A 27,814-nucleotide genomic window follows, 5' to 3' on the forward strand; every position below is an offset into this window, starting at 1 on the left:
TTATCGTCTGTAGACGTTTGGCGCGGAAAGATTTTCAATTCAGTTGGCGATTCTGTCGAAACGGTTATCGCGCATGTTCCTCACGTTCGATTGACGCATCGTACGAGCCGTGTAATGATTCGAGTTTCAAGCAACGTAAACTGACAATGACGGGCGAAAAATAAATTAGCATTTAAAATGCAGAAAGCGACGGCTGGTTTCGACGCAACGACTAATACGCGTACACGTTTAACGCGCCACGCCACGACCGATCGTTCAACGCGCACTCGTTTCAACGTTGATTCAATTTCCGCGATGGAACGCGAAATGACGATTCCGATGACGATCGATCTTCCGGCGGAACGAGCGACGGAACGTTTGCCGCTCGAATAAAATAAATTACCATAGGAAAAGCCGCGAGAAGAATCGTGCGATTCGGTGAAGCTTGGTGGGCTGGTCGAGGATCTCGCTGGAAAGATGCTGCAAGTTTAATTGCCGTCGCGTCGGTTGACTCGTCGTCGTTTTGTACGAATCGGTCTTTCACGTTATGAAAGAACCGCGAGAACGATCGACTCGGTTCCGTTTCATTCACGGATACGGAACTTTCACTTCCATAGGTCTGTCCTTTTATATCGTTGGATCTATCTCCGGATAATTCCGGGCCAAAGTAGATTCCTCCTCGGTGCTCGTTTTCTCTCCGCCCCCCCCCTCTTTTTTCTTTTTCATTTAATTACGTTCCACCGCCGCGTCACGTTTTCGATGACTCGCAATTAGATCGTCGCGAGATCTCGACGCGTATCGGTTGCTCGTGGATCAACGAACCGCGCGAACGCGATTTCCTTCTCGCTTTCTGCGCCGCGTATTTCTCGAACGGCCAGATAAAATATATCTACTTTAGATCGATTTCGTCGTAGGTTTTCACGGCCGATTTGCCCCGCAACTCGCCGTACATCTTAGTCGCGCGAAACGCGAGTGCGCGGAGCGATACGACTCGACGCGACTCGATGGATCGTCGAACCGGTGCAGCGATCGGCCGTCTCTCGTTTATCCGATCGTTTCGTGTGGATTCACTTACACCTTACTTGCCATCCATGACGTTCCATTTCTGATTAACACCGAAGTCTCGTCGACGGCGCGACGACTTTGGCAACTCCGTTTCTCCCTTTCCCTTCCTCTAGCCGCCGGTTTGCCGAAGCCTCTTCCTCCGCAGCCTGGTTCCCATCAAGCATCGATGAACCGGAGTATTTTCGGGTATGGAGTCGCTGCCAGACCGATCGAGGGTGTAGGAAGCAGAATGAAGAGAGGCAGAGAGTACAGGGGGTTGCTGTTGAGGGAATGCAGTCGGGTGGGGGCGACGGCGGTGAGAGAGACGATGGGTGTGAGTTGGCCGGAGTGGTGTTTCCCCGGGGTAAGCACGAGCATATACTTGCCCGGGGCTTATTCAGACAAATCGGTGATTGCTGCGGAGGCGAGCGAAAGGGTAGCTCGCCACACCACCAGCATCGCTACTACCACCAGAGTTGTCGGCGGAACCGCACGCCACCTTGCTGGAGCAACGAAGACAGGGGTTTTAGCCCGAAATTCGCGATGGAGCCGAAAAGAGAACGAGAAAGATGAACGGATATAGATAGGCAGAGCGGTAGAGGGCGGGAGAACGGACCGAGTTTTGGGAGACGGACGGAGAAGAGTATATATCTATATATATCTATATATATATATACATATATATATACTGTGTGTATATATATATATATATACAGAGAGAGAGAGAGAGAGAGAGAGAGAGAGAGAGAAAGAGACGTAGACGGAACGAGATCGTCGAGGTTAGAACGAAGAAGCATCGGAGGGAAGGAGAGCGAAGAATGATTGTTTCCATGATTACAATGGAACGGAAGAGGAAAAGGGACGGAGGTTGGCCTAGGAAGAGGGTATGGGGAGCAATCTCTTAGCGCTAACGTAGATTCGTGGCCCAGGGTCTCTGGAAATATTACACCGGAGGGGTACGAGAGTCCCGGCCGTACCCACCGGGGAATTTCGTAACTCCAAGGATAATGTGTGTCAGCTCCGTCGAACCAGTTCCGCAATTTTCCAAAGAAATCTCGCGGTTTGTTTGCCGACAGGGCAAAACGCAAAGGGCAAAGGGAGAAACGCGTACGGCCTACCAGCAGACCCGTACGTCTCCGCGGATGCAATTTGAACACAGAGAAGACGATCTTCGATGATCGCGCGCGGCGTATTACGCGCGAAACAAAGGGATGATCGTGGCTGGTGGTGGATCGCGTACGAAGATCGAGCAACTTTTCGTCGGATAAGAAGTCGCGTTTCCTCGTGGGATGGTCGAACGTTATCCTGAATTAGCGAATCGAACGAATCGTTATCTTTGTCGTGGAGATAACGATTCTGCCGGCGACGTAATAGTTTCCGTTCTCGTTCTGCGCGGCGCAAACTGTTGTTCCCCAGTGACAAAGTACTTAAGACATTATCGATTGTCCTCGCAGAAGGAAGGAATTCAAACTTTTGCCCCGTTCTTCCCCGTCTATTCTTTTCTCGTCCGAAACGGTCGAAAGCACGACGATAGGTTACCTTCGTTCGCAGATTACCTCCGACAAAGACCACGTTCGATTCTACCGGTTACATTGCACGAAAAACGTGTTTCGAGGAACGCCGTGCCGAGCTATCCTAATTAGACTCGCAATTGCCGCTGAAAGCAGCGACGATGGTCCGGCTCGTGCGACTCCTCTCGATCTCCCGTTCGTTTTCCCATGTATCCTCCTGCCTTCCTTCGAGCTGAATAATTTCGAGGAACCGATCTTGTTACCCGAACGAGAGGATATCGACCATCGAAGATATCGTGTCGCGACCGTACATCCAGACGAGGTGTATAAGGCCAGAGGCGGAGGAAGGCGAAGAACGCAAGTGGAATTCCGCGAAATTGGCGCGCACGCCTTCCAAGGTAAACGCATTAGCTGATTCGTAGATTGAACGAGCTAGTCGGGTTAGTCGGTTCCTCGAGCAAGGTACACGGTCGGATCGCGCGCGTACGAATGGTCGGTGTCGCATGACATCGTGTAACCCGACGCATACGGGCGCATAGGTAGACATACGGGATGTGCACGACAGTCACTTCGGATTAATTACCAAGTGCAGCGTTATAGATAACGCGTAGGAGATGCGGGAGTGGGCCGCGGGGCAAAGGGGTGCGCGATACGACGTTAAATTGAACCTTTCGTCAGGTTGATTCCCGCGGTGCCAATGGCACACCGGGTCGAGCTCGCCTAAAAGCAATTACCGCTACCGGCCATACGTGCGAACACGTATCGGTCGTGGATATACGTCGGTGCACATAAACACACGGCAAGACAGCAGGCTGCTACGCGCGATATAATATTGACTCGAGCTGTCCTCTATTCCGCGGCTGATCGCTGCCTGACTCTGTCGCGTTCCCACGTCGCTGCTTTCCGATCCTTGCCGCCAGATGTTAATCTCCTTCGTTATCCTGACGCGGTAATCTCGACGGAGATTCACGTTTTTCCTTAAAAAAAAAAAAAAAAAAAAAAGAACAAAAAGAACGCGAACCCGTCAAAAGGAGAACGACTCCTGCGTCTGTCAGCGATTCAGTGGCGCGTGTGCCGTCGGATAAACGATTTTTGAATCGGCTCGGCAATTGTTTACGTCGTTGGATGCCCACCAGTCTGTTTGTCCGCTTTGTCGTCGCTTATTTAACCATCCCTGCCTACCCCTTCCGCGCAACGTTCTACGTATTTGAATAGAAACGTCGATATAATTAACTACATTTACGTTGGGGGTCGTGCAAGTGTACGTTTATTCGGGATGCGGAATATTATACGCACATATACGTGCAGATCCGTTGGTGGTAATATCGAAGCAATTAGGATGATAGAGAGGGATAGCGGATTATCTTGGTCGCGCGGTGCAACGTTTCGCGAATGTATAGACTCGTTCCGAAACGGGCTTTCCATTCGACTTTTGATTTAAAGGCACATCCGCAGACGGATGGGGTTGCGGGAGGATCCGCTTTTCATAAAAAATTGTGTGTTCGCTGTCTCAGGTGGGATGGATTCGTGTGGAGGATAAAACGATATTGTCGATGGGTCAACGAACGGTGACTCACTCGCCCCGATTTCTCGTCACGCTGGAGAACGCAAAGTCGAAGAATCAAAGCCAATCGAGAGACGAGGAGGAAGCCACTTCGCGGCTTCATATTCGCCAGCTTCGGGAAGCTGACCGAGGCTGCTACATGTGCCAACTGAATACGAAGCCCATGTTGAGCCAGCTGGGATGCGTGGATGTCCTAGGTATGCCTAATTGCGCGTTATACCGCATTCCTACGGCTAGATACAGTTGGGTGTTTGCGGTCGGTCGTAGAGACGTCACGTACGCACGCACCGGTTTCGATTAGCCTACCTCGAGAAGGGGTGGAAAATATGCGCGCCTCGCCGCTAGAATACGTTTCAATGGGACCCCGACACAGAACACGGGCCGTAACGTTACGTTGCTGCTCACCCGCCTTCTATTCGTTCCACCCGCTAACCCTCCCTTCCCATTACTATTTCCCTCTACTTCCTCCCCCGTACGCCATACATGCGAGCGCGTATATTACCAAGCGTCGTCCGCGTCTGGCAGACGCGTGTACGGTACTACGTGTAAGCGCGTACGCTCGCGGTACGTTGTATCGTGCGTATACGTGGACACCGAGGGAGAAAGAGAATTCATGGAGAGTGTGCGTGTTTGCCTCGGCATTCAACTCGAAAGAGCGATCGGCCCGAATGGAATGAAATTCCTTTGTGGCCAAACACAGGAAAGGTCCCGTTTCCTTTTTTCTCGCCCTACCTCGACCAAACCTCGGCCCTATCTCGCGCTGAATCTCCTCCAGCCGAAGCTTGCCTGCCGCCCGCCCGCCCGTTCGCTCGCTCGCTCGTTCCACTCCGCTCGACGTACAGAATATTTGTCCAAGCTGAACGCGTGTAATTGAAATGGCCCCGTGCTCCTTCAAAAGAAACGAGATTTCATTGCGAAAATGTTCCTTCTCTGTTACCCAGGGATAGATGGTATTTAATTTTCCTCGGGAGCGAAGCGTTTTAACCTGATTTTGCCCAGTCAGACCCGCCGACAGACGAGTCGGTCCAATTTCCATGCCGGCTTTAGTACCGTCCCGTTACATCGTGCTCGATCTTTACGGCGGTCCGTAATTTCTACCGGTGCCACCCTCCACGTTTCCACGCGCGTCTCTGCAAATACGCGACTCGCAAACCCCGTCGTTACGACTATGCACCTCAAAACTTCGACTTCGCTTCGCTTCGATTCAATCTTCGATTTATGCTCCCATATGGAAACGTCTTGGAAATTTCAATCGACGCGATCTTGTTCTCGAACTGTCTCGTTTAACGGCTTTCTAATTATCAACCGCAGCCGATCTACAGAGCCACGCGAATCCAATTTTGTTCTTTCAGTACCGCCGGATATACTTAGCACCGGCACATCGGAGGGCGAGGTCTCCGTTCTAGAGGGTGAGAACGCCACCCTCTCGTGCAAGGCCTCCGGAAGACCGACACCTCGTGTGCTCTGGCGACGCGAGAAAAGTGGTTTCATACTTATGAGGGGTCTTCACGATCCGCTGATACCAGGTAAGATATTACATTTTTATCTCGACTCGAGCACCCTCGCCACCGTCGTTCCCGATGACAAATAACCTTCGATTCTCTTCTTCGTTTTATTAATTCTTCGCTGCCCGAAACGTCCGCCGTGCGCTTCTCGAATATCGCTCTTTAAATATTGGCCATTCTCTTTCTTTCCGTTCTTTCCAAAAAATTCCAAGCTTCGAAGAAATTCGAGAATACGACGAAGTAACAAAGACGATCGGTTAAACCGGCATGACGGTAATTAAAATTTCGATCGCAGATTCGTCGTAGTTGCATCACTTTCGACGACTAATTATCCAAGGTGTCTACGCGACTCGATTCGCCATCACGATCCGCTTAGCGGAACATGAAGACATCGTAAATTCGCAAACCTACGTGATGCCGATCGAAAGCAATTACGGTGGAACACGTCTCATCGAATGGAGATTAGTCTGTTCGGAACGACTTTCGATATATTTCCGTATACGTGCCTGTGCTCGTCGATTCTCCGAGTATCGTAGAATTTGGCGGTTTCACGCCTCCCTCGCTGTCGACGGTCGCGGTGAATACACCGGATGCCAAATGGTTCGCGTCGGACGCATTTTTCGCTCGGACGCGCGGCAAATTCGTTGATCGGTCGAGAGATATTAATGGGAACAAATTGTCGAGCGGTGTTGATAAATCGATACGCGATATTTTGAGTACGATCGACGCGACGCCGCCTGCGACGAAAATATTCGTAGACCGAACGATAGGTGGATCACGCAAGCTGCATCTCGTTAGGAGACTGACGCGCTTTATCGGAATAGCGAAACGGCGCGTTTGCTCGATAATAATCTAATCCGGCGCGGTTCATTGATTTCGAAAGCGTTGAAAACGTATACGCGTAATTAAACGATAATACGATGTACGTATAATAACGTCGTAACCGATAAACGATTAGAAAGTTTCTCGGCCATTTTCCCGTAATTTGCCCAGGAATTTTACGATACGACTTTCGCGGTTCGGCCCTATCGATCATGAAATTCGCGACAGTAGTTGGCGAATAGTTGTCGACTATGTTTCGAGTTACCACGCCTTCGTTCGATACGAACATCATACGGCACGGGGTATAGGTCGCGTTTCACGATACCTCGTCATTCCTTAAATCTTTCGTCCCGCTGTTCGTTAACGAATAATCGTGTAAACGATTTTCGAACGCGAGATTTAGCGTTGTAGTAGGCGGTGGTCTGGTTGTTTTAACGCGAACGACGTATTTCGCGTGTAATTTGGTATGCGTGCGAACGTTGGCACGCGGCCAGCGATATGTATACGAGACCTTTCAACGAGATATTCATACGACGCGAGATTTTATAGTGGACAACCAGTCCGGTGAGAAGCTGGAATTAACCAGGGTAGACAGGAGGCAAATGGGAGCTTATCTTTGTATAGCCAAAAACGAAGTGCCCCCGGCAGTCAGCAAGAGAGTCTATCTAAGGGTAAACTGTGAGTATATACTTACAAATTCCGGCTAATCGATTATGCTTTAGCGAGTATCGTTGGCCCGCGCTTCGGTAAACGGTTACACTCTGCTTCTTTCGATTTATTCGACCAACGACATAAACGATATTTCTTGTCGCCGGAAAATTCAACCACGTTTCGCCGAGCTAACCGTCTTTCTGCCCGCGCGATGTTTACGGCATTCGAAACTCGATAAAGCCAACGTGGTTATAGATTTCTGCGCGACTCGATAATTCGTTTCTTTATTCGTTTGCATAGGTTGGCAAACTTGTTACGTATTAATCGACTTTTATCATCCGTTCGAATTTCAGTTCCACCTAGCGCCAAGGTTCCCAATCAATTACTGAGTTCCCCTTTGGACACGGACGTATCGTTGATCTGTTTGATCGAGGCATATCCAAAGACGATTAACTTGTGGACTAGAAAGGAGCAAGTTATTATGAGCGGGTATGTATGTACACACGTCGAGCTGCCGATCGTTCGTGTTTCTTTTTCATTAACGCGCGTCGCGTTATCCCTCGGAGCTCGTCTAGATATCGTACGATCGCAAAATGAAATCGATTGTACGCGCACGCCGGATGGTAAAGTTAAGCAACGTGTCAACAGTGGTAGATACGAGATCGACGAAAGGGGACATCCGGACGAGGAATGGAAGACAACGAGCGAGCTGAAGATAAGACGTTTAGAGAAAACGGATTTAGGAGAGTACACGTGTTCAGCGTCCTCAAGCATGGGGAAAGCCGAGGCTACCCTCAGGGTGTACGGTGAGTCGACATATGCTATCGAACGTGTCATTTTTCCACGCTCGCTAGATTTCGCCTTCCATTCCAGTTATATACGTGAACATTTTCTTTGACATCCGTCACTCGATGTTTCTCGTCCCAGCCAGTGTTTGCGTTCTTGCGTTCGCCTATACCAGTCACGGACAACACCGATTTCGTCGGCCACGATTTGTCTCTGTCGACCGTAAGATCGTTCACGCTGGCCGACGAGGTAGTTGAACCGGTGGCTGATTTTCCTCGTAAAAAATTGATACAAAGCTAGGTCTTACACGGTATTCTCTTAGATTAACGAAGTCGGATTCTTCCGCCTGTTTTCGCTATACGACTCAAGGGAATTGTTTTCAGAAATTGAACGAGCAACTCCACCCACCCGGACTACCTTGGCGAACTCGAACAAATCGAGCAATCGAGGGAAATCAAAGTTCGCTCAGGTCACGACGATAAATCGAATTTTTCATCAGATGAGCACACCGGCGATGCAGAAGAGTACCGCGAGAATCGTTTACAACAAGCACATGACGACCTCGACGACGGTGGATCCACGGGCGCCTTTCATCAAAGACAAGAACTTGTTTAAGAATCACGACACCCCGAACGTGAGAAATTGTGCCAACGCGAAGAAACTCAGCGATACGCGGATTTACGCGGTCTGCTTGCTGTTCTTCCTGACCCTACGGTAAACGTTCGCAACGAACGTATACGCGGCAAAAGCTCTGTTAACGGATTGAGCGAGCGAAAAGCTACTGCAAGTTGTTCGCTCGCGGTTCACGCGTGATGGCACGCAAGGGAAACGAACGAACGAATCGGAAATCTTGCGGCTAGACAAACACCGTGATCTGACCACGATATCTCTGAACAAACGATAGAGAGAAGAAATCGTGACTCCCAAGTATTAATCGAACGGAAGCAAGTTCTTATTGCGTTTGAAACGAGCACGAATTGCTAGTAAATAGACGATACAGCGAACAAATCGATCTCTCTCTTGTCGCGGACAAACACCGCGGTGAATACTGTTGCGAATTTTAAAAGATAAATGCTTACGAATGTATTTTTTATGACCCTTTTATCCGTTTTGGAATGCGGGGAAAAGAGTAAAGTCGTGAGCGAAGTGTGTTCTTTAGTTGAACTAAATGTAACATTGTCGAGTATTTTTTTAACAACGAACGAAGCAAAAGGAATACAAGGTTTCCCATTGGAATTATTATTTCCGATTTGTGGAGTTATTAGGAGTAACGATGTAATTTTTATAACGTTAGCGTCGAAAGCCTTACACAAGCAGGGTGTCTATCTCAAGTGGGCCACCAGTGTCATTCACGAGATCATCGTTCGACAAAATACGACTAAAAATTGATACTTTCAATCGATTACCCACACTTCGAAATTATTTCAACAATGGCATTGGCGATCCAATTAAAATGAACATCCCTTATGATATCTTTACGCCGTAATAATTATTATCAACGATTAATTGTATCTCCACGTTCTGCGAGACTCGCGGTTTGTCGTGAATCACCGCTCCTTAATCAACTATTCGATTATACTCGAACACAGACAAATAATTAGCATACTAATTTGTACGTAAGGGGTAATAAGATAATATCTTTATTTATCGGTACGATAACAGAGTGAACTGAGATCGTAAGTGGCATCTTAACGAACGTTACACACGTCATATCTAAGATTCATATCCGTAGGGCGTATAGTACCGTACTATATATTTTAGAAAGATACTAGACCTTACTTTTCTTATTTTACGTATTTTTTTAATTACCCGTAGGCAAGTAACGTACCTCATATGCCAACGATTAAACAAGACCACAATTATAAATATAATCGATGTGGTTAACTGCGAGGAATCAACTGACGCGATCATCGAATACATTTCTGAACGTTCTACGTTATCTATCGGATAACCATTATTCGTTGCATTATTTAGCGTCTCTTCGTTTTCTTTTCTTTTCTTTCCTTTTATGCAAACGTGTATATAAACGAACAACGCAGTCTCTCTTTAGCGTAACGATCGTTTGCGATAATATCGAAGAAATATTTTTCTTTCAAGGAATCGACAATAATCGTTCCTAATAAGTTGTGTGTGCTTTGCATCATTTCTTTAATGTTCCTCGCAAAACCGCAAATCATATGTTACTCTGTAATTACAATCTGTGTACGAAATGGTGCGACTAGAAAGGCTCGATGTTCTTTAGCACATAAAATTTTCAAACCGAGAGTGTCGGAGCTTTCTTCTGGTACTATTACTGTCATAAATGTCTTCTATTACAGAGTACAAATTTTAGTCACGATGCGTGGTTTATTGTCATTGAAATAGTAGCATATCCGCGAAATAAACAGAACGACACACGTGTTAAATATATCTATTTAACAAATATTGTATATCGTAAAACACTGCTCAATATAACGACTCTACAATAACTATAATAAAAGAATGTTGTTGTTTATAGAAAAAAAAAGTATATTATGAAAATATGGTGAGAAAATGTGCTCAAATTGGATAATTATATAGCTTTGGAGAAACCAACATGTTGACAAATAAAACATACCGTGCAAGTAGCCAAAATATTAATTATTTCCTTTCATTTTAGGTTAAACTTAAGCTTATTTACATTAAAATCCATTACATCTGTAATTAGTATAAAATTATATGCAATTGATTGGAATATTTTTTGATAGTTTGTAATCCCTATGTAAATATTAAGACCAAAATAAGATATTGAAAGCCATAAAAAGGCAACCCACTGCCACGTATGGACTTTTTCTCTCACCAATCCTGGCACACTTCCAAAGAGTACCTTGAAAACTAATTATTACACGTTAGTATCAATGCATATATACATCATATTTTTTAAAGTCGACAAAATATACATACCCAACTTTTCCTAATCGACTGTCCAATAAACTGGGTACGATAGATCTAACGTAAGTACAGGTACATATCAATAGCAAAATAACTGTCAGCAAACTCTGGAAATTAAATAGGGCAGACTGCATGTCCAACCCCGTAAATAAACTTTAGAAAAAATCGATTTAGAGAACTCTGTATAAGTATCAAAGAGGTTATGACAAAAGTCACCGGTTGTTTATAGTCATGTATTCGACTATTCACAATATATACATTTTATATTTTACGAATCCACGATCTTACCATTACGATTTATGAACGGTGATAAATTGTTATATAAAATTGTTATACAAAGTCACTTTCCATACGAATGACATTTACTTTAACTACTGACTAAATGCAGACCAAAACTACGATCAAAACTACAACACAAAAATTTGCTATGATAAAAGGCGAATACGCAACAAACGAAAAAGATTCAAGAAGGAACTAGTAGCTGTTTGGTGAACAAATGTAAAAAAATCTACCAAAATTTATTCTAAATTAAATTGTCTTCATGTTACGATTTACAGAAAAATTGACATTTATTACGAGAATAGTGTTATATTTAATATAATACGAACAATTCTTATTATCGAGACATTGGCTATCTATATCAGCGTATTGTCAATGGTATATTATTTATAAAAGTGCTTTTAAGAGATTCGTACCGTGTCCGATATATAAAGTTATCATCCAATTAGACGATAAACGGATAACTGTAAAAACATGTTGCCGGTATTTAAAAATATTTAAAAACTTCATACGGTAAAAAGTACTCGCTTCATATCTCTATATTCCGCGATCAACGCGTGCAGTAGTAAAATGGCTGCCGAGAAACGTCAATACATTTTATATCAATAACAGCTTACTTTTGTAAATAATCGTGGTAAGGAGGATCGCAATAAAACGGATGCCGTTCAATTAATATTATTAGTTTCTTTTTCATAATCGTGTGTATGAAGGAGTGCATGTGAACCGAAAATGGCAGAATTTGTGCGAGGAGGTCCAAGCGTGTCCAACAGTGCTAAGGTACTTACGGGTATTATTCATCATAGATTATTCATCCGTCATCGTATTATCGCTGAAAATACCAATAGTTAAATAAGAAGAAATAAATTGTAATTGTATGTTTGAAAATCTGTAATAGCTTGCAGAGTATTGCAAGTTTTCATAGATTAATGATTATTTTTTAAATTTTTCGACGGAAAGGTGCTTAAGGTATTATTTATAGACAATGTTTTCGATAAGTATCTGCACGTATTAAAGGAAGATATAAAAAGCCATAGATATGGGGGGAATTATAAGTAAATATTTGCATATGATATTTATGCCTTGTTGACAGAAATATATGCTATGTTTAGAGTAGTGTGATGTATAATGTGACACTGTAATAGAAACAAAGATATTGTCGTACTATTAAGTTATGATTATTATGAAAAATAATTATTAAATATTCTTATTATAGAATTGATAAAAGGAAAGAAATGCTTATAAGTTTTTGCATGAAATATTTAATATTTATTTATATATAATTATGTTTTTAGATGGATCATAATAGCAAAGGTGGTTCTCCTAGCACTGGTAGCGAAGATGGTGGACAAAATGAATCAATGAATGCAGAAAATGAATTTGATCCTTTTCTTGAAAATATACCAGATGATATTCAAGACACTGAAGAGCCGGATAGTGCGAATGCAACGCTATTAACAGCTCCACCAGAGAATCAGTAAGATTTAATATCAATAAAAGATTTTAATTTCTAATGAAAACATTATTTTTTAAATTATGTTTAAGATACAAAGAATAGAAAGTTTAATACACGAATAATTTGCAGATGGTATCACGGTAGATTAGATAGATTTACTGCAGAAGAAAGACTGTGGGATGCAAGTAAAATGGGTAGTTATTTAGTACGTGAAAGCGATAGGAAGCCTGGAAGTTATGTATTGTCCTATCTGGGCAGAACTGGCATTAATCATTTTAGAATTACAGCTGTGTGTGGAGATTATTATATTGGTATGGTAAACATGTAATTGAAATGAATAATCATAATCGTAACTGATTTGTAAAATAATATGTATCTTGTTATAGGAGGCAGACAGTTCAATAGCTTGTCAGATCTTGTCGCATATTATACTCATTGCTCTGATCTTCTAAAGAGAGAAAGACTTATACATCCTACTCCACCTCCTGAACCAGTGAACGATAAAAAACGAATAGTCGCAATACTGCCATATACAAAAATGCCTGACACAGATGAGTTAAGCTTCCAGAAGGGTGACATATTTTTTGTGCATAATGATATGGGAGATGGTTGGTTATGGGTTACTGCGCACAGAACTGGTGAACAGGGCTTGATTTTTCGCGAATTAGTGGAGGATTTAGATGACTCCATTGATCCCAATACTGTATTTTCCTGGTTTCATCCTAATGTCACTAAAAGCGAAGCTGTTGACATGTTGGTGAAGGCAGGACCTGGTAGTTTCTTGGTAAGTTATATAGCTTCTTATAAATATTTAATGTTTAAAAATAATAATTCTTTATTTCACACTATTCAGGTCAGGCCTTCAGACAATAGCCCTGGTGATTATTCCCTTTTCTTTCATATAAACAATCAAATTCAAAGATTTAGAATTGAGAAGAAAGGTGTACGTTATCTTATGGGTGGTAGAACTTTTGAATGTCTTGATGCTGTTATAAACAGGTATGTCTGTTACAAATCTTTAGGATTTTGAAATTCTTAGATTATTACGAAAATGTTGTTTCTAGATATCGGAAGGAGCAAATAGTTGAGGGTCACACTTTAGTTCAAGCAATGGTGACTGAGCCTGATGGTAGTGTAAGAGTCAACAGAGAGGTGCAACACGCGGAAAAGATATATGCAACTCTCAGAGAATGTCGTGAACAATCTGGAGCAAAGAAAAATAAAGGGATAAAAATGCAAGGATATCTAGAAAAAAAATCAGAGAAGAATAAAAAGTGGAAAGCATTGTATTTTGTACTTTTAGTAGATGCAACTGATACTCATTTGTATTTATATGACAATCCAAAAAGAACCAAACCTAAAGGTCTTATCGACTTAAGCTGTGCTTATTTATACCAGGTAAATCGAGTTTTATAATTAAAATAAATTTCATTTTTCTACATTATCATGTCAGTTTTCAGACTGTCTTATCTTTGAAATATATATGTTCTATGTATGTAATTGTACTAACATTAGCAGCAAATCACCTTAAAAATTATATATTATGTAAGAGTTATAATAACTAAATTGTTGTTAAAGTTCATTTCTGAGATGTAGATTTTTTAGGTTCACGAAAGCGTCTTCGATAGACCTCATTGCTTTCAATTAGTCGAACGTGCTTTACCATGTTTGGCCACAATAACATATTTGGCTGCTCCAAATTCAGAGAATGCTTTAGACTGGATTAATGCCTTGAAACCATTATGTGTATCACAACTTACTCGTGCTCCAAAGGTTGCTCGTCTTCGTGAATTGCGTTCATTACATTTGCATATTTTAGACGCTCATAGACTTCCATATAAGCTAGTACCGAATCCATTCATCATAGTGGCTCTAAATAATGTAAAAGTCGCCCGCACAAAAGTTAAGACTGGGTTACATCCAATTTGGGATGAAGAATTCATTTTAGAGTATGTATATGATCTGCCATTTTAAATATTTATATGTTTGAATGACATTTACCATAAATTATTCTACAGGGATGTACCACCGGATGTTATGTCATTTTCTTTAACATTGTACAATAAAGGAAAACGAAGCAAAGATACGGAAGTTGCAGAATTGACAGTTGAATTGGCGAGCTTGACGAATGGGGAAGAAATGGACGAATGGTATCCGTTGTCAGGACTTACCCCGATCGGTGAATGGGGTGTACTTCGCCTACGAATAAGGTAGAAATATAATCAAAATATTTATCAACTGCTTTGTGTATTACGTATGTTATGTATTATGTATAAAACGTACGTTTTATGTATTTGTTACTTTGCAGGTATCGACACGATTTAGCGATGCCTCCTGAGGAATATAGTCCATTACAACAGCTATTATTGGATCCAGAATTGCATGTTGTTAGGGCATTAGCAGATGTGTGTCACTTGGATAGAGTACCATTGGCAAATAGTTTACTTAGAATATTTAGGTATAAACAAAAATGTACAACGTATTAAATATTTCGCTTCCCATTTAATGGATAACATTATAATTTAAAATGTATGTCTTTAGGCATGAAAGAAAAGAAGCAGACCTCCTGAGATCGTTAAACCAAGCAGAAGTATGTTCACCTATATTTATACTTCATTGAAAAGGTGTCTTTCTTATTAAAGGTGTTTTATTTAGGTGGACAAAGAAGATGAAACGCCAACACTTTTTAGAGCTGCTAGCCTTACGACTACTTTAATGGATTTATATATGAAATCTGTGTGCACCTCCTTTTTGAAAGCCGCGCTACGTGACACCATCGTAAAATTGATCGAAAGTAAACAGAGCTGTGAATTAAATCCAACAAAAATGGATTCTCCTGAGGATGCTTGCAGTAATGCCGAATTTTTACTACAGGTATATATATGTATATATAAATAAATATAGTTTAATATAATATTACAATATAAATATAAATTATTCCAAGTGATTATGAAATTTGCAATCAATATTATTTTAGGTTTTAGATGAAGTGACGTTAAGCATTTTTACAAGTCCTGATGCATGTCCAAGGACCTTGAGATATATTTGTGGATGTTTGCAAAGAGCAGTTGTTGCCAAATGGCCACATGAAAGACTAGTCAGAACGCGAGTAGTCAGTGGATTTATATTTTTACGTCTACTTTGCCCTGCCATATTGAATCCTAGGTCATTTAATTTAATAGCTGAACCACCACCTCCAGCTGCTGCAAGGTAGGGTAGGTCTATATTAAACGTAAGAAATTTTATAACTGAATAAATTGCTCTTTAATTCTCATTAAATAATTTTACAGATCACTTGTGATGGTTGCAAAATGTTTACAAAACCTGGCTAATTTGGTAGAATTTGGTGGAAAAGAACCATACATGGAGGTAGTTAATCCGTTTATTCTTAAAAACAAAGAGAGAATGGTTGTTTTCCTGGATCAGTTATCTGTAAGTATGCATTTAAATGTTGCATAATATATAAGTAAATATGAATTTAAAATAATTTGAGTTTATATTGTAGAATGTAACCGAAAAACCAGAATCTGAAGGTGCAGATCCAAGAAATAGGAGTTGCGTTTCAGATACAGCAAGAGATTTGGCAACCTTGCATCATATTTGTGTTTCTCATTTAAAAGAACTTCAAGTTTTATCGAAAACCCAGGTGTGTTTTATGATTTATATGTTTAGACGCTTTAGACGCTTACGATTATATCAATATTCATTTGTAAATGAACAATGCTTCCTTTTTCCAGCCAACAATAAAGCAATTAGTGACCGTGACTGAAATGTTAAGCAAACATAAACAAAAATACATGGAAATGATACGGTAGTGCTAAAGCCATCCGCCATGAATAATGCCAAACGTAACAAAACAATTCATAAGATTTGTCGACAGATACATGGTAGTATTTAATAATTACTCATAAGTGGTTTAAGTAAACGTACAGACTGATGTGCCATATATATATATGTATACATACACACATCCAAACACACGTTCATTCATACATATACATGTATATGTATATATATATATATTACTGTATACACACAAGCCTATATTTACCATTTCGTATGTAATTAGAAGATAGCTTTTACGTATAGTAAACAGTACCATGACAGTGATATAGTTACATACAAAATCATATAGGCGTATAACGATTTTATATTTACTTAGGTGCTCGAAAATAAATGCAAATTAAACCAAAAATATTGTGTTCTACATATAGTTTCCCAATTTCTTAAAATAAATGCTATCTTGATAAATTTTCTAATAATTAATGGTAATTGAAGCAGGTTAAGAAACTATATTTCTTATACGTATAAATGATTTTTTATTAATTTTAATTATTTTATAAACTAATTATTACATTTGTATCGTTGCAATAGTTTTACCATGCCATTAAATGACGAATATTGTGTTAAATTTAAGACCCTAATCAGTTAATACAAAAATTCTTAGAAAATCTGTTAACAAAAATATATATTAAATATCAAGTTAAAAAACTAAGATGTATATCCACAATGACATTGACACATTAAAATGTGTTTTAACATTCGATTAATGTATAAATGGTGGTATTATGTTACGATTATGAAGTATATGTTTTTGAATAAGGCTATTTTAAATAATGGGTGAAATATATCGAACCATTATAAATTTATTTTCTGCCCTAACTTTAAAAGTGAATATCATACCGAATCCGTGAACATTGGAGTTCAATCATACTCTTTTACGTTTACGTTCCTATCCACAGATATATGCGGTCTGTTGAATTAGTACACTTTAGTGTATGTATTAAATAAGAAAGAAACATTGCTTTTTATAATTTGTACTTATTGTGTATACTTATATGATATTTTTTTCATTGGACAATGTGTTTTGAATAAAAGAATAAAAAAATATTAAACAGTGTTACGCGTTTAATGTTTCCCAATACGCGTGAGCATCAAAATTGACACTAAACATGCTACATATGATAAAGACGCATGAATTTTGATTTAGAAATTTAATTTTTCAATATTAGTACCATTTGATTTGAATAACATTATTCGATATATATACACATCGTAAGAATAAAATTGATCAAACAACGATTTGTCGATTGCTCTTTCAATGTTATAAAACCAAACAGCATAGATGACTTATAATAATTAATATTTAATGACAATCATTCAAGATAGAATGAATATAAAGAACACGTTTTGTACAAAGTTTTATTACGAATTTGAACTACATAATAACACCTATGCTGTGCAATTTTATATATTCATATGTTCGACATTTGAAAAAGCTAGTATTACAAATTTGCGCGTTTACATATATATAAGAATATTTGCAAATTGTACTATTTAAATCATTCAGCAAAGTATTTAACCCTTGATTGTTCAAAATTCAGTTAGACCCGAGACACGATCGTACAAGTATGATCTTAAATATTCCATTAAATATTTCGATATAGATTTTATAGAAAAAATGGATCCTTTATGTTATACATACATGTCTCGTTGAAATGTGATGGCATTATTGTCTGAACAAATATTAAAGTTTATGATTACAATAAAAGTTTACAATTGATATTTATAATGCCTTAAAATTATACGTTTCTCGTAATACAATCGTGACTAAGATAACATGAAAATGATAAGATGAAGAGATAAAAAGATGTGGCAAAATGCGATATCTCATTACTATTACATACAGGCGATAATAGACATTCAAATATCAATGGAAACTTTCACTCTGGTTTGCAATATAATCCCTAAAAAAAATTATAGTTTTTATAGGTTTTTTTTATTATACATGGAAACAACAATGATAGATAAAAATGACGCTTATATTTATACAATAATCAGAATAACTTCATATCTACCAATCATTCCCTACTGCAAACGTATAAAAACATTGCTATAGAAATTAACAACTTATCCTGTTAGTTTCTATAGATATAAGAAATCTCAAGTATACGTTTTTAATTGCACTAAAAAAAGAAAACGCCAACCATCTACTATTAAAATAGTAAATAGGCGTTTTTGTGAAAATTGCATACTTAATTACAGTAATATCTAACTAGCATGGCATGCTTAAAATTACTTCATCACAGCACAAAATGAGTTATCCACGTTTTAGTTTTTTGAGTTTTATGGCTTGTATCTTTTTGTTTAGGAAAGTGTAATCTTTTATTATGCACACTAAAATGAAAAAATACACAATAAAAACATATTTAATTAATAAGTTAAAAAATTATGAACTATCTGAATAAAATATATAAAATGGAATTTGTTAAATTTAACAAATAAAATATTTTTTCCACCCATAATAGTAATAGAATTCTTTGATTAGATAATACTTTTTTCATGTCTAATATAATAAAAGAAGTGGATGGCCTAGAAAATATTTTTTTGATACTGACTATTCTACGCAATCAAGGGTTAAAATTTTTCTGCTAATGGAATATTAAGAGTTATATGGCAGACTGTTGAACAAATAATGTATTTTATGAAATTTATCTTCAAGAGTAAAAATGTATGCGATATAATACAATACTATTATATATTTTGTTCTTTATCCCTCCCAATGTATAGAAAAAATTGTGCCTGTAATTTATTACAATATTCTATAGAGGAAGCTGCAAAAATGTGCGTAAAGTGAACATAATCTAATGTTTTTTACGTTCTATTTCCATATTAACGTACCAAATGAGAGAATTAACATTATTCAGTGATTTAAAGCAAACAGCACCGATGTTTCCTACGGCTTGAGTTACCTGTCTTCATCCGTTTCTTTTTTTCTTTACCTCTATGTTCTTTATCTTTCCGTATTTCTCTCACCTATAATTTATTAGTAGCAACCCAATAAAAGCATAGATATAGTATAAATTTTTGTTTATTATATTTGTTTGCTGTATTTATCACAAATACTGTTTCTTTTTATTTTGCTCGTAAAATATGTAATTAATCATGTAACATTACTTACCAAGGTATAAAAAGCATCATCTACTCCCATTCTAGTCTTAGCTGAAGTTTCAACAAAAGGCACACCATACTGACGGGCAACTTCTCTTGCTTGTGTCATATTTACTGCCCAAGATTGCTGAAGATCACATTTATTCCCCACTAACACCATTGGTACTTCTTCTGCATCTTTAACTCTTTTTATCTGTTCCCTATACGTTCCTATATCCTGTAACATCAAACATACGCAAGCATTTTTTCATAATTTTCATAAAAAAAAAACATAACAATTTTAAGAAAGCAGATCAACATACTTCGAAACTTTTAGCCGAATTTACAGCAAAGACTAATAAAAATCCTTCTCCAGTCCTCATATACTGGTCTCTCATTGCACTGTATTCTTCTTGACCAGCTGTATCTAATATGTCTAAAAGGCATGTCTCTCCATCTATAACTACCTGTAGGTCATAAAATATTTTATATAAATATATTCTCAGATAACTATTTCCATTGCTTATAATAAAAACTTACTTGTTTTCTATAAGAGTCTTCTATAGTAGGATCATATTCGTCTACAAAATGATTTTGTATTAGTTGGATTGTAAGCGCGGATTTGCCAACACCTCCAGCTCCCACAACTACAAGCTTATACTCTGTCATTATGTAATTTCTATTCCAATGAAGGTTGAAGCTTTTAACTTAAAGCTGCAATCTCTTTTCCTCTACAAAATAAAAGTTTGCTTTTAAATCAACCGCATAATGAGTGCAAAACAAAGTGCATAGCCAATTAAACAAACAAAATACTAAATGTGGGGTTAACAAGTATTAATTTTTAGCAGAAGATGCAAACTACTTCTTACAACAGACATAAAAGAAAAGTTCGCATATTTTCAGGAATTTCGCGCGATGATTCTTTGTTGAGTCATTCATCAGCATCGTTTTGATAGATTAATTCTCTGACTAGATCGTTACGAGTAATACGTACTTTGTGAGCAATAATTTTGTGCTAAGTTTGTATGCACTCTAGCACGATCGTTCCTTAAATCATCTATATTTTTAATTCACCGATCAATATCGTAAGTTCGAGTGTAATGCACTTAACTTAAGTGACTTAATAACTTAAAAACAGAATGAGTGTGTCAAACAAGCACACCCATAACAATATCATAGACATGTGAGTGGATGTGTAACTGATGACCAAACACAATTGTAATACATTCTACACACACACTGGATGCATTTTTTCGAATGCAATTTAATTAGAAGAGAGAGTGTTTAACAATTTTTGCTTTAAATTCTTCGAATTATTGATGCTTAACGGGAGGTGTGTTTTCAAGTAAACATCGGATAAACGAGTAATATTATCGATGTGAAAATGAACATTGTTCAAGTACAAAATCTCTTCCGTTTTCAATCATACCCTTACCAAAGTTTAAAAATTCATTTCAGGAACATGCACCGGCTTAAAACCACTCTTTTCCAACTTTGACTATTACGAATTAGTCACTGGAGAAACCATCTGGAAAGAAGCATCAGTGATGCCAATATATAAAGATATAATGTCATATCTGTAGGGTGTGGATCAAGGGATAATCAAACTTTTATTATATCGAGAAAGATAAAGAGTTCAATCATTCGCATTAGATCTTGGTTTTTGTTACGAATATGCTATCAAATGTAAAATTTGGATTCAACGAACTCGATTTTGAGAAAAGAAGTACGATCGGCTTCCTTACAAAGTAGACTCGATAGAAAAATTAAAGTTTCTCCTTCGCCCAATCAAAAAACAGCTGTAGACTTGCGATTCTGCCTTGTGCGTCCTCTATTTAGTCGCTTCGAAAAGCAGGGTAGATGAATTTATTGAAAAGTTTTAATAGTTCCAAACACGAAACCTGAATTGAAATATTTTAGTGATCTTATTCTTTTCGGAGTGTTTTAAATTAGTTTAGTCAAATGCCGCGTAATAATTGGTTTTATAATTCTTGTAGCTCTTAGTTGCAAATATAGTTTTATAATGGACCATTTGAATTTTAGAAGTCGCTATTATTGCGCTTGATTTGTGAAAGTAAAACGTGTAAAATGATAACGATCAGTTGTGCAACCAGTATTATTATGGTAATTTGTAAAAATTGTGCGTATTATGTATTGTGACAATTTTACAGTGTAACTGAGAACTGAAGGAAAGAAACATATGCTACTTACCGTTCGTAGGTAACCTTAGAGATGAAGCACAGAAATTTTTAATTCAAATTCAAATTTTCGAATTCAAATCCAAATTTATATTTCACTATTGAAAAATCTTGTTTTAAATTTTCACAATTTTGTATTGTTATATTATTTGACATTGCATCATATTATATATTCATATTATATAGATAATATAACCACAGTTATATAATATTATTATAATATTTGCTGGAACACTTGACTTTTCCAAATAATCGTTTATTCGTGTACGTCTTGTGTCGAGCAAGAAACAAAACACTACAAATTTCTTACGGCTATTTGATCCGAGGTTGCCATATTTCGTTAATCGAGGAAGTTTTCACGGCGTACAATATTTTGAATTTGCGCGCTGCTTCAATCAAACGAGAAACCATTCTGTTTCAACCAATAGGAAAGCAGCTGGGCGACGCTACGGCGCGAGACACCACTCTGCTGTCGAAAATCGAGACGTCAAGAAGTATCACTTTTTGAAGTCATTTCTACTACGAAATACTGGATAGTATTCTCCGTGCAATTCTATCTTTGTTTGCAATCTAGTATTAGGTTTGTTTCATTATCACGTATTTATTTAATCATTTGTTAAATACTATTATAAAAAAACTGTCTAATTGCTATCGTACATTTTTGTGTTTGGATTTCGTCGGTCTCTTATTTAATATTCAGTACTACTAATAGTTTTGTATTATTATGAGTTTTTGAGACAGAATTTTAGTTCAGTTATTGTTTTATTTTAATACAATTGGTTTTAATTTTACATATTTATTTTAAATGTTTGGTTTTCTTTTGTACAGATCATTGGCTGATTGCACTAATGGCTTCGAAAGAATGGGGGTTTGCAGTATACACATTACGAACGATGAATAGTTAATTTGACCATTTTGAATATAGATTTCACAACGCTTGATTTATTACAACAAAGGCAGACGTAAGTACGCTTTTATATTAGTTTTTTATTGGACCATGAGCAACAAGTACATACTTAGAGAATATGCAATATATATGCTATACATATATAAATTATTTATATACAAATAGTCTATATGTAATACAATTAAATTATAAAATATAAATTATTTCAAATTTTAATAAAGCTCGGTCAGAACACCAAGGTGAAAATGAAAACGATTACATAAATCACTCTATTAGGTCGAATATATTTATTAGGTACACTATTTGTGTAACTTTGTTTTAATCTATTCTTATAATCATTTTTACTATAATCTTTTATGATTATCTACATATGTAAATTCAATTTATATACGATAATTTAGGTCTTTAAATTTAAATCTAATCTCAAATAATTACGCACACAATTTAAATAATATTATCTGCAGCACTTTAAAATTTTATTCTCAATTATAACTTCAGTGATTGGATTAAATATATTACACCCATTGCATTCGCTTAAAACACCTTACATGAAATCTTATAAAATATCAGTACCAACGAAGTACAGGAATAATAATAATTCGTTGTTCCATATCGTATCTTATTCGAAGTGCAAGTAAAATAGATCTTCCGTGATCTGTACTTATCTCCTAAGGATATGGAAGGAACTATCGGTCGATAACTTAGTTCCCACTTTGCTCGTTACGTTATACCTGGATAAATATCTTTTATCCTTTTTACCGCAATATGGTGTTAACACGATGGTTAACTAAATGTAATAGCTTTTGACTGTGTTAATATTTGTGTTCGAAAATTATATTTCACAAGTTTAGTGTACGCAAATATTCCATTAAATTATCTCGTATATCTTTGGAAATTCTATCAAAGAAAAACTAACATAACAGTATTATTACGTGTTAATAAAGCGAAGCTTTCCTCGAATTCCTGGGTTGGAGGTAATAAACTTTAACACGGAACGTAATAGCGTAAATGTTCTGGTTGAAACATTTTGTGTCACCATTATTCGAGATATCTCGGCGTTAAATGAGCTACTCGGTAAGTTCATATACGCGTAAAACGTGCATCATACCATTGTCCAAAACGGTCCTATTTCGCGTTCGTTTCCGCGAGACTTGATTCTTGCAGGTTTCCTTAATCTTTGTTACAACGTCGATAATAGTACGTTTAACACGAACTTTTTCAAGTGCATAAACTCGTATTAGATATTCTATATTTATTACGTATGTATGTATTTACGATATATTAGAGCACTTGGGAGGATATCTCGAAGATTAAAAGTAACAATATTGTATTTATAATCTGTTGTATTCACCGTTGTAACAAAGCGATTTTTGTTTTCCCGTATGTTATTTAGTCAATTTCATTTAATTTAATTAAAAATCTCGAATCTTTTCCGGAAAATCAGTTAACCGAGTCGTATGTTCGAAAATTATAACTGCGTTAATATTATAAATTAATAACAAATTCGTTAGAAACGAACGTTATCCCGTTCTATCTTTTTTTAAAAACATTGTACATCACACGCGGAAAAATTATTTATATTTCACAGTTTTCTCGTATTTCGAAATTTAACGAAACCCGATAGCATATTCTCGTATCATTGTTTTATCTTTCATCGTTTCAACGTTATTTGATAAATCGGAACTGCATAACGAATGTTATCACGCATTTGCTTTTGATGAAAAACTACGCATTTAATATGCTATATATATTGGTTTTATCGTTACGTAGGATTCCGTTGGTTACAACTTGTGCAATATTGTTAATGAGTTTTACGTCTGCATCGCGTAGTTTAATTAAGCGGTGATCAAATATCATGGTTCCTTGCATCGCGGCTATCAATTAGCTAACGTCGAAATACGAAGATCGAATTTACAAATGGACGGTTGAACGCGAATCCTCGACGCGTGGTTCTGCAATTTCGTTTCAATATCAAACGATAGCCATTAACAGTGGATTCGCAAACGACGATCGTCATCTATCGTCAGACGATAATCGTGGAATCACTTTCCTGGAAAGATGGTAGACACCGTGGCCTAGATAGGCAAGGATCAAAGGCGTGCAAGTTATACGAGGCTTTATTGCGGAAAAGCTCGGTAATTTTACGAGTTTTCTAGTGAGGCGAATTAAGATTTGCATAACGTCGGTGCGCCGCTCGGACCTAAGTGTCGAGAAATGCAAATGTAGCCTCGTGCTTAGAACTTTCCTCTCCCTCTGTTTCACCGTACCGTCTTTTCGGCCCTGTTTCCCTAGCCGTTAGAAGCGACGACGAAATCGTAAAGGATGTGGAGAAGACGAAGGACGAGAGGCGAAAATAGGAGCCACTATAACATTGTGCGAACGTAGGATCCTAGATCCTACACCTTCTTCTGGCAAATTTTCAACCAAAATTTCACCAGACGATGCTTGGTCCCGATAGAACGAAAGAACCTTCTTCCATCTGCTTACATCTCTGCTGCGATTCTTTTACAATTTTCATCGAATTTCCGTTCTTTTCGGTTTGTGCGCGAACGATGGAAAATTGGAACGAGATTCGATCCTTTCCACGATTCTGTACAATCTTAGTATCGTCGTTGGTAGACTACTTTGCGGAGGATCGAGGCTCGTCCCTTTTTGCTTTCACGGGGAAATTACGGTAATGGAGCGTGCGAATCATCGCGTTGGTTCGCGCTCGTTCCCAACGATATCGATACCTTTCGCAACCGTTAGCGTAAACTGGTCGCGTTGCAACGTATTCATGCGCGGCTCAGGTGCACCTGATTACGTTAATAATGAACGCAATTGGTGCTCACCTGCGTGACTCGTCGGACGCGCGTTTAATCTGTTTACCGAAGCTCGTTGCTGCTATCGCGTAGTCTCGCGTTTGGCCGGCAAAATTGCCGATGTTGGCCCGGTGCTGATTTCAGCAGCTGGATAATATCATCGCTAGATTCGAAGATAGTCTTCACACTCGAATTAAATGGCAATTTGTCCGTCATAGTACACCAGTATACACGTGTACCTACGTATAACAAGATTTTTAGCATCGACAGATGAAAAGAATAGATTAGAGGAAAATTAGGGGTAAATCAGGAAGAGCTTAGGGAGAAATCAGGGTTTCTGTAGGTTGTTGATAATTATAGCGTGTTTAACCATAGGGCGGAGATTTGATCGGAAAAGACGGGTCACGCAATGCGGTAACGTTTTTCCAAGGCACGTAGCGAACTCGGTGTATAGCGGAAGGTGGAAAAAAGGAAGAAAGAAATAAAATAGAGGAAGTAGAGGGTTGGTGTTGGGAGGGTAAGAGTGGAGCGTATTTACGGTATATTTTCGTATCGCCTACGGGCTGGTCAAACGTCAATTCAGCCCCGGTTCAACGTATTCCCGGCACGCCGCAGAATCAGTGGGTCGTGTATTTTCCGCGAGAAATCTCGTGTCCGGATAAAGTTGGTTATCGCGCGACCCGACGAATACAACGGATCGGATATTCTTTCGTTTCTCTCTATTCTCGACGTTCCAACCTTCGCAAATCTTTGCTTTTCGTCCACGTGTAGCTACCGATCTTTCATTTCGATCGGCATCTTTTTTCATGTATCGATTAAGTTTCGAGTGATCGTGTTCGTCGCTGATAACGAAAGATCGAAACTACAAGAACCTTTTGCTTCCTAGTTCGGGCCGCGTGAAATGCAGCGTTAACGATAAATTCAAATTTTATCGAATTATACGGTATACCGAGGAAGATCGTTTAAAGTACAAGCAAATGCTTTCACGATCGAATTCGGTGCGTGGTTTCTACCAGGATTCCTCGTTCTTGTTTGCGCATAATAAATATTTATAAAGGGGAACACGGACAGAGAGACGGATTTTGAGACGAAGGAGAATCCTAGCTGGTTTTTCAATCGGTTGCTCCGTAAATTACTCTAATTTTCCTTTCCAACGTTGCCCGTGGATTCTCAATCGCTGTTGCGCGAGAAGTTGTCTTTGCAAAGAATCGTATTCGTTCACTCGCAATTTGGTAGAGGACAACCATTCTTGGGTATCATTTGACACTCGTTGATGCGTAATTAAGCTGTTTAACCGGGATACAAAGCGCAAAGGAAACGCGATTTCGGTTTAATTTCGAAGGATAATCGGGAGCCGTAGCGGAGGAAAATTGGCTGGAATCGGAGCGTCGGGCGTCGGAATAACGAGACCATCGAAACGCAAGATCGTTATGTCGCTGTTCCTTAGTAAGACCGCTAGTAAACAGCGATACATCTGCTCCGGTTTAACATCGATACGTTGGCCGTGTAAATTGCAATCTCACGAGATTTGCCGAACGAGTAGGTTCGATGATAAGCTAGTTACGCGACGATCGAGGAGGTCTCGTTAAACGCGATAACGAATTTTCTAGCCCGAAATTGCTGATAATTTGGAATTAATCGGGAACGGCGTAGATTAAGAGTTCGTTTGGATATAGGTTTTTCAAGGACGTAATAATTATCGACATCGATCTCGCGTGTTTGTTCCTCGATGGAGAATATATTACGGCATTGGGAACATTTTCATTAAGCGGAACACGGGACTCGTGGAGGAGCGTGCAAACATTTTTATTTCGGTTCTCGTTGATGCACTCTGAAAAGAGCGTATTTTATTCACGCGCTGCATGACGTAGATACGTTCGATACGTGCCACGATGAAATTTTACTTCCGTCAACTGTGCGTATATTTCGTAGATCTCTCTTTTGAAATTCGTTGGAAATTTGTATAGCAACACGTGGATGCATGCAAAAAACAGCGTACGTATGCACTCGGGCACGCACTATTGTATCTGTCGTTGCCAACTTTTACAAGGGTTCGATTCGCTTTGTTCTCGGAGTATATTTCGAATCCATTGAGAAACGTCGTGTTCCGACATCGTAATCGCTGAATTTCCATGAAACTTTCGTCGAACGCGATTGTTCCATTTCCCCTGCATCTGCATTGTTCCTTGCCCGCCGATGTTACATCCGCATGTTCCACGCAAATATACGTCCCCGTAAAAACAAGCATCCGTGCTGGTACTTCGTTTACCCGTGGATCGTAGATAAACTTTAACGACCTATTATCGCGAATCTTCTGTGTTAAGGTTGTTAATCAAACCGAATTCCAGCGAACAGGCAAGACGCTCTCTATCTCGTAATGGTTTCGCCGTGGCCATTATCGTAATTGAAACGAACTTCCCTCGAAATTCAACGCCTGCCACCGAGATTTACAGGTTTTTCGTTGCTCTCGCGTG

General features: G+C 38.7%; 4 protein-coding genes across 9 annotated transcripts in view; 2 read left to right on the forward strand and 2 right to left on the reverse strand.

Annotated features, from left to right (window-relative positions):
- The window catches only part of LOC117208408 (lachesin-like), a 39,529-nt gene extending 29,143 nt beyond the window's left edge, over window positions 1–10,386 (forward strand). For 3 of the 4 annotated variants that reach the window (XM_033449596.1, XM_033449593.1, XM_033449594.1), the window contains exons 4-9: window positions 4,049–4,295; window positions 5,451–5,624; window positions 6,966–7,103; window positions 7,430–7,565; window positions 7,725–7,882; window positions 8,246–10,386. In XM_033449596.1, the coding sequence (XP_033305487.1) occupies window positions 4,049–4,295; window positions 5,451–5,624; window positions 6,966–7,103; window positions 7,430–7,565; window positions 7,725–7,882; window positions 8,246–8,580 (1,188 nt within the window). In that variant the 3' untranslated portion in view covers window positions 8,581–10,386. The remainder of the gene's footprint in view (window positions 1–4,048; window positions 4,296–5,450; window positions 5,625–6,965; window positions 7,104–7,429; window positions 7,566–7,724; window positions 7,883–8,245) is intronic. The other variant, XM_033449597.1, reaches the window with a different exon arrangement.
- Window positions 10,387–10,460: 74 nt separating this feature from the next.
- On the reverse strand, window positions 10,461–11,214 carry LOC117208410 (protein kish-A). The gene is made up of 3 exons (XM_033449600.1): window positions 11,061–11,214; window positions 10,785–10,900; window positions 10,461–10,715 (listed from the first exon to the last, which is right to left on the reverse strand). The coding sequence occupies exons 1-3, from the start codon at window positions 11,061–11,063 to the stop codon at window positions 10,610–10,612; spliced, it is 225 nt and encodes a 74-aa protein (XP_033305491.1). The 5' UTR covers window positions 11,064–11,214; the 3' UTR covers window positions 10,461–10,609.
- A 211-nt stretch (window positions 11,215–11,425) lies between these two features.
- Window positions 11,426–16,699, forward strand: LOC117208407 (ras GTPase-activating protein 1). 2 transcript variants are annotated; one of them, XM_033449591.1, is made up of 15 exons: window positions 11,427–11,828; window positions 12,344–12,525; window positions 12,634–12,815; window positions 12,891–13,288; window positions 13,358–13,503; window positions 13,569–13,902; window positions 14,110–14,453; window positions 14,523–14,714; window positions 14,813–14,962; window positions 15,046–15,094; window positions 15,160–15,378; window positions 15,482–15,714; window positions 15,795–15,936; window positions 16,010–16,150; window positions 16,242–16,699. In XM_033449591.1, exons 1-15 carry the CDS (start codon window positions 11,781–11,783, stop codon window positions 16,317–16,319), a joined length of 2,838 nt encoding a protein of 945 aa, XP_033305482.1. In that variant the 5' UTR covers window positions 11,427–11,780; the 3' UTR covers window positions 16,320–16,699. The 2 variants fall into 2 exon arrangements, with proteins under 2 accessions (XP_033305483.1, XP_033305482.1); XM_033449592.1 differs by lacking the exons at window positions 16,010–16,150; window positions 16,242–16,699 and having other exon boundaries at window positions 11,426–11,828; window positions 15,482–15,719; window positions 15,795–15,883.
- A 192-nt stretch (window positions 16,700–16,891) lies between these two features.
- On the reverse strand, window positions 16,892–21,001 carry LOC117208409 (ras-like protein 1). 2 transcript variants are annotated; one of them, XM_033449598.1, is made up of 5 exons: window positions 20,870–21,001; window positions 19,975–20,165; window positions 19,758–19,901; window positions 19,466–19,672; window positions 16,892–19,320 (listed from the first exon to the last, which is right to left on the reverse strand). In XM_033449598.1, exons 2-5 carry the CDS (start codon window positions 20,101–20,103, stop codon window positions 19,216–19,218), a joined length of 585 nt encoding a protein of 194 aa, XP_033305489.1. In that variant the 5' UTR covers window positions 20,104–20,165; window positions 20,870–21,001; the 3' UTR covers window positions 16,892–19,215. The 2 variants fall into 2 exon arrangements, with proteins under 2 accessions (XP_033305489.1, XP_033305490.1); XM_033449599.1 differs by lacking the exon at window positions 20,870–21,001 and adding an exon at window positions 20,429–20,863.
- Window positions 21,002–27,814: the final 6,813 nt, after the last annotated feature.

This window comes from Bombus bifarius, unplaced genomic scaffold, assembly GCF_011952205.1.
Source record: "Bombus bifarius isolate JDL3187 unplaced genomic scaffold, Bbif_JDL3187 scf7180000008062, whole genome shotgun sequence".
NCBI lineage: Eukaryota > Metazoa > Arthropoda > Insecta > Hymenoptera > Apidae > Bombus > Bombus bifarius.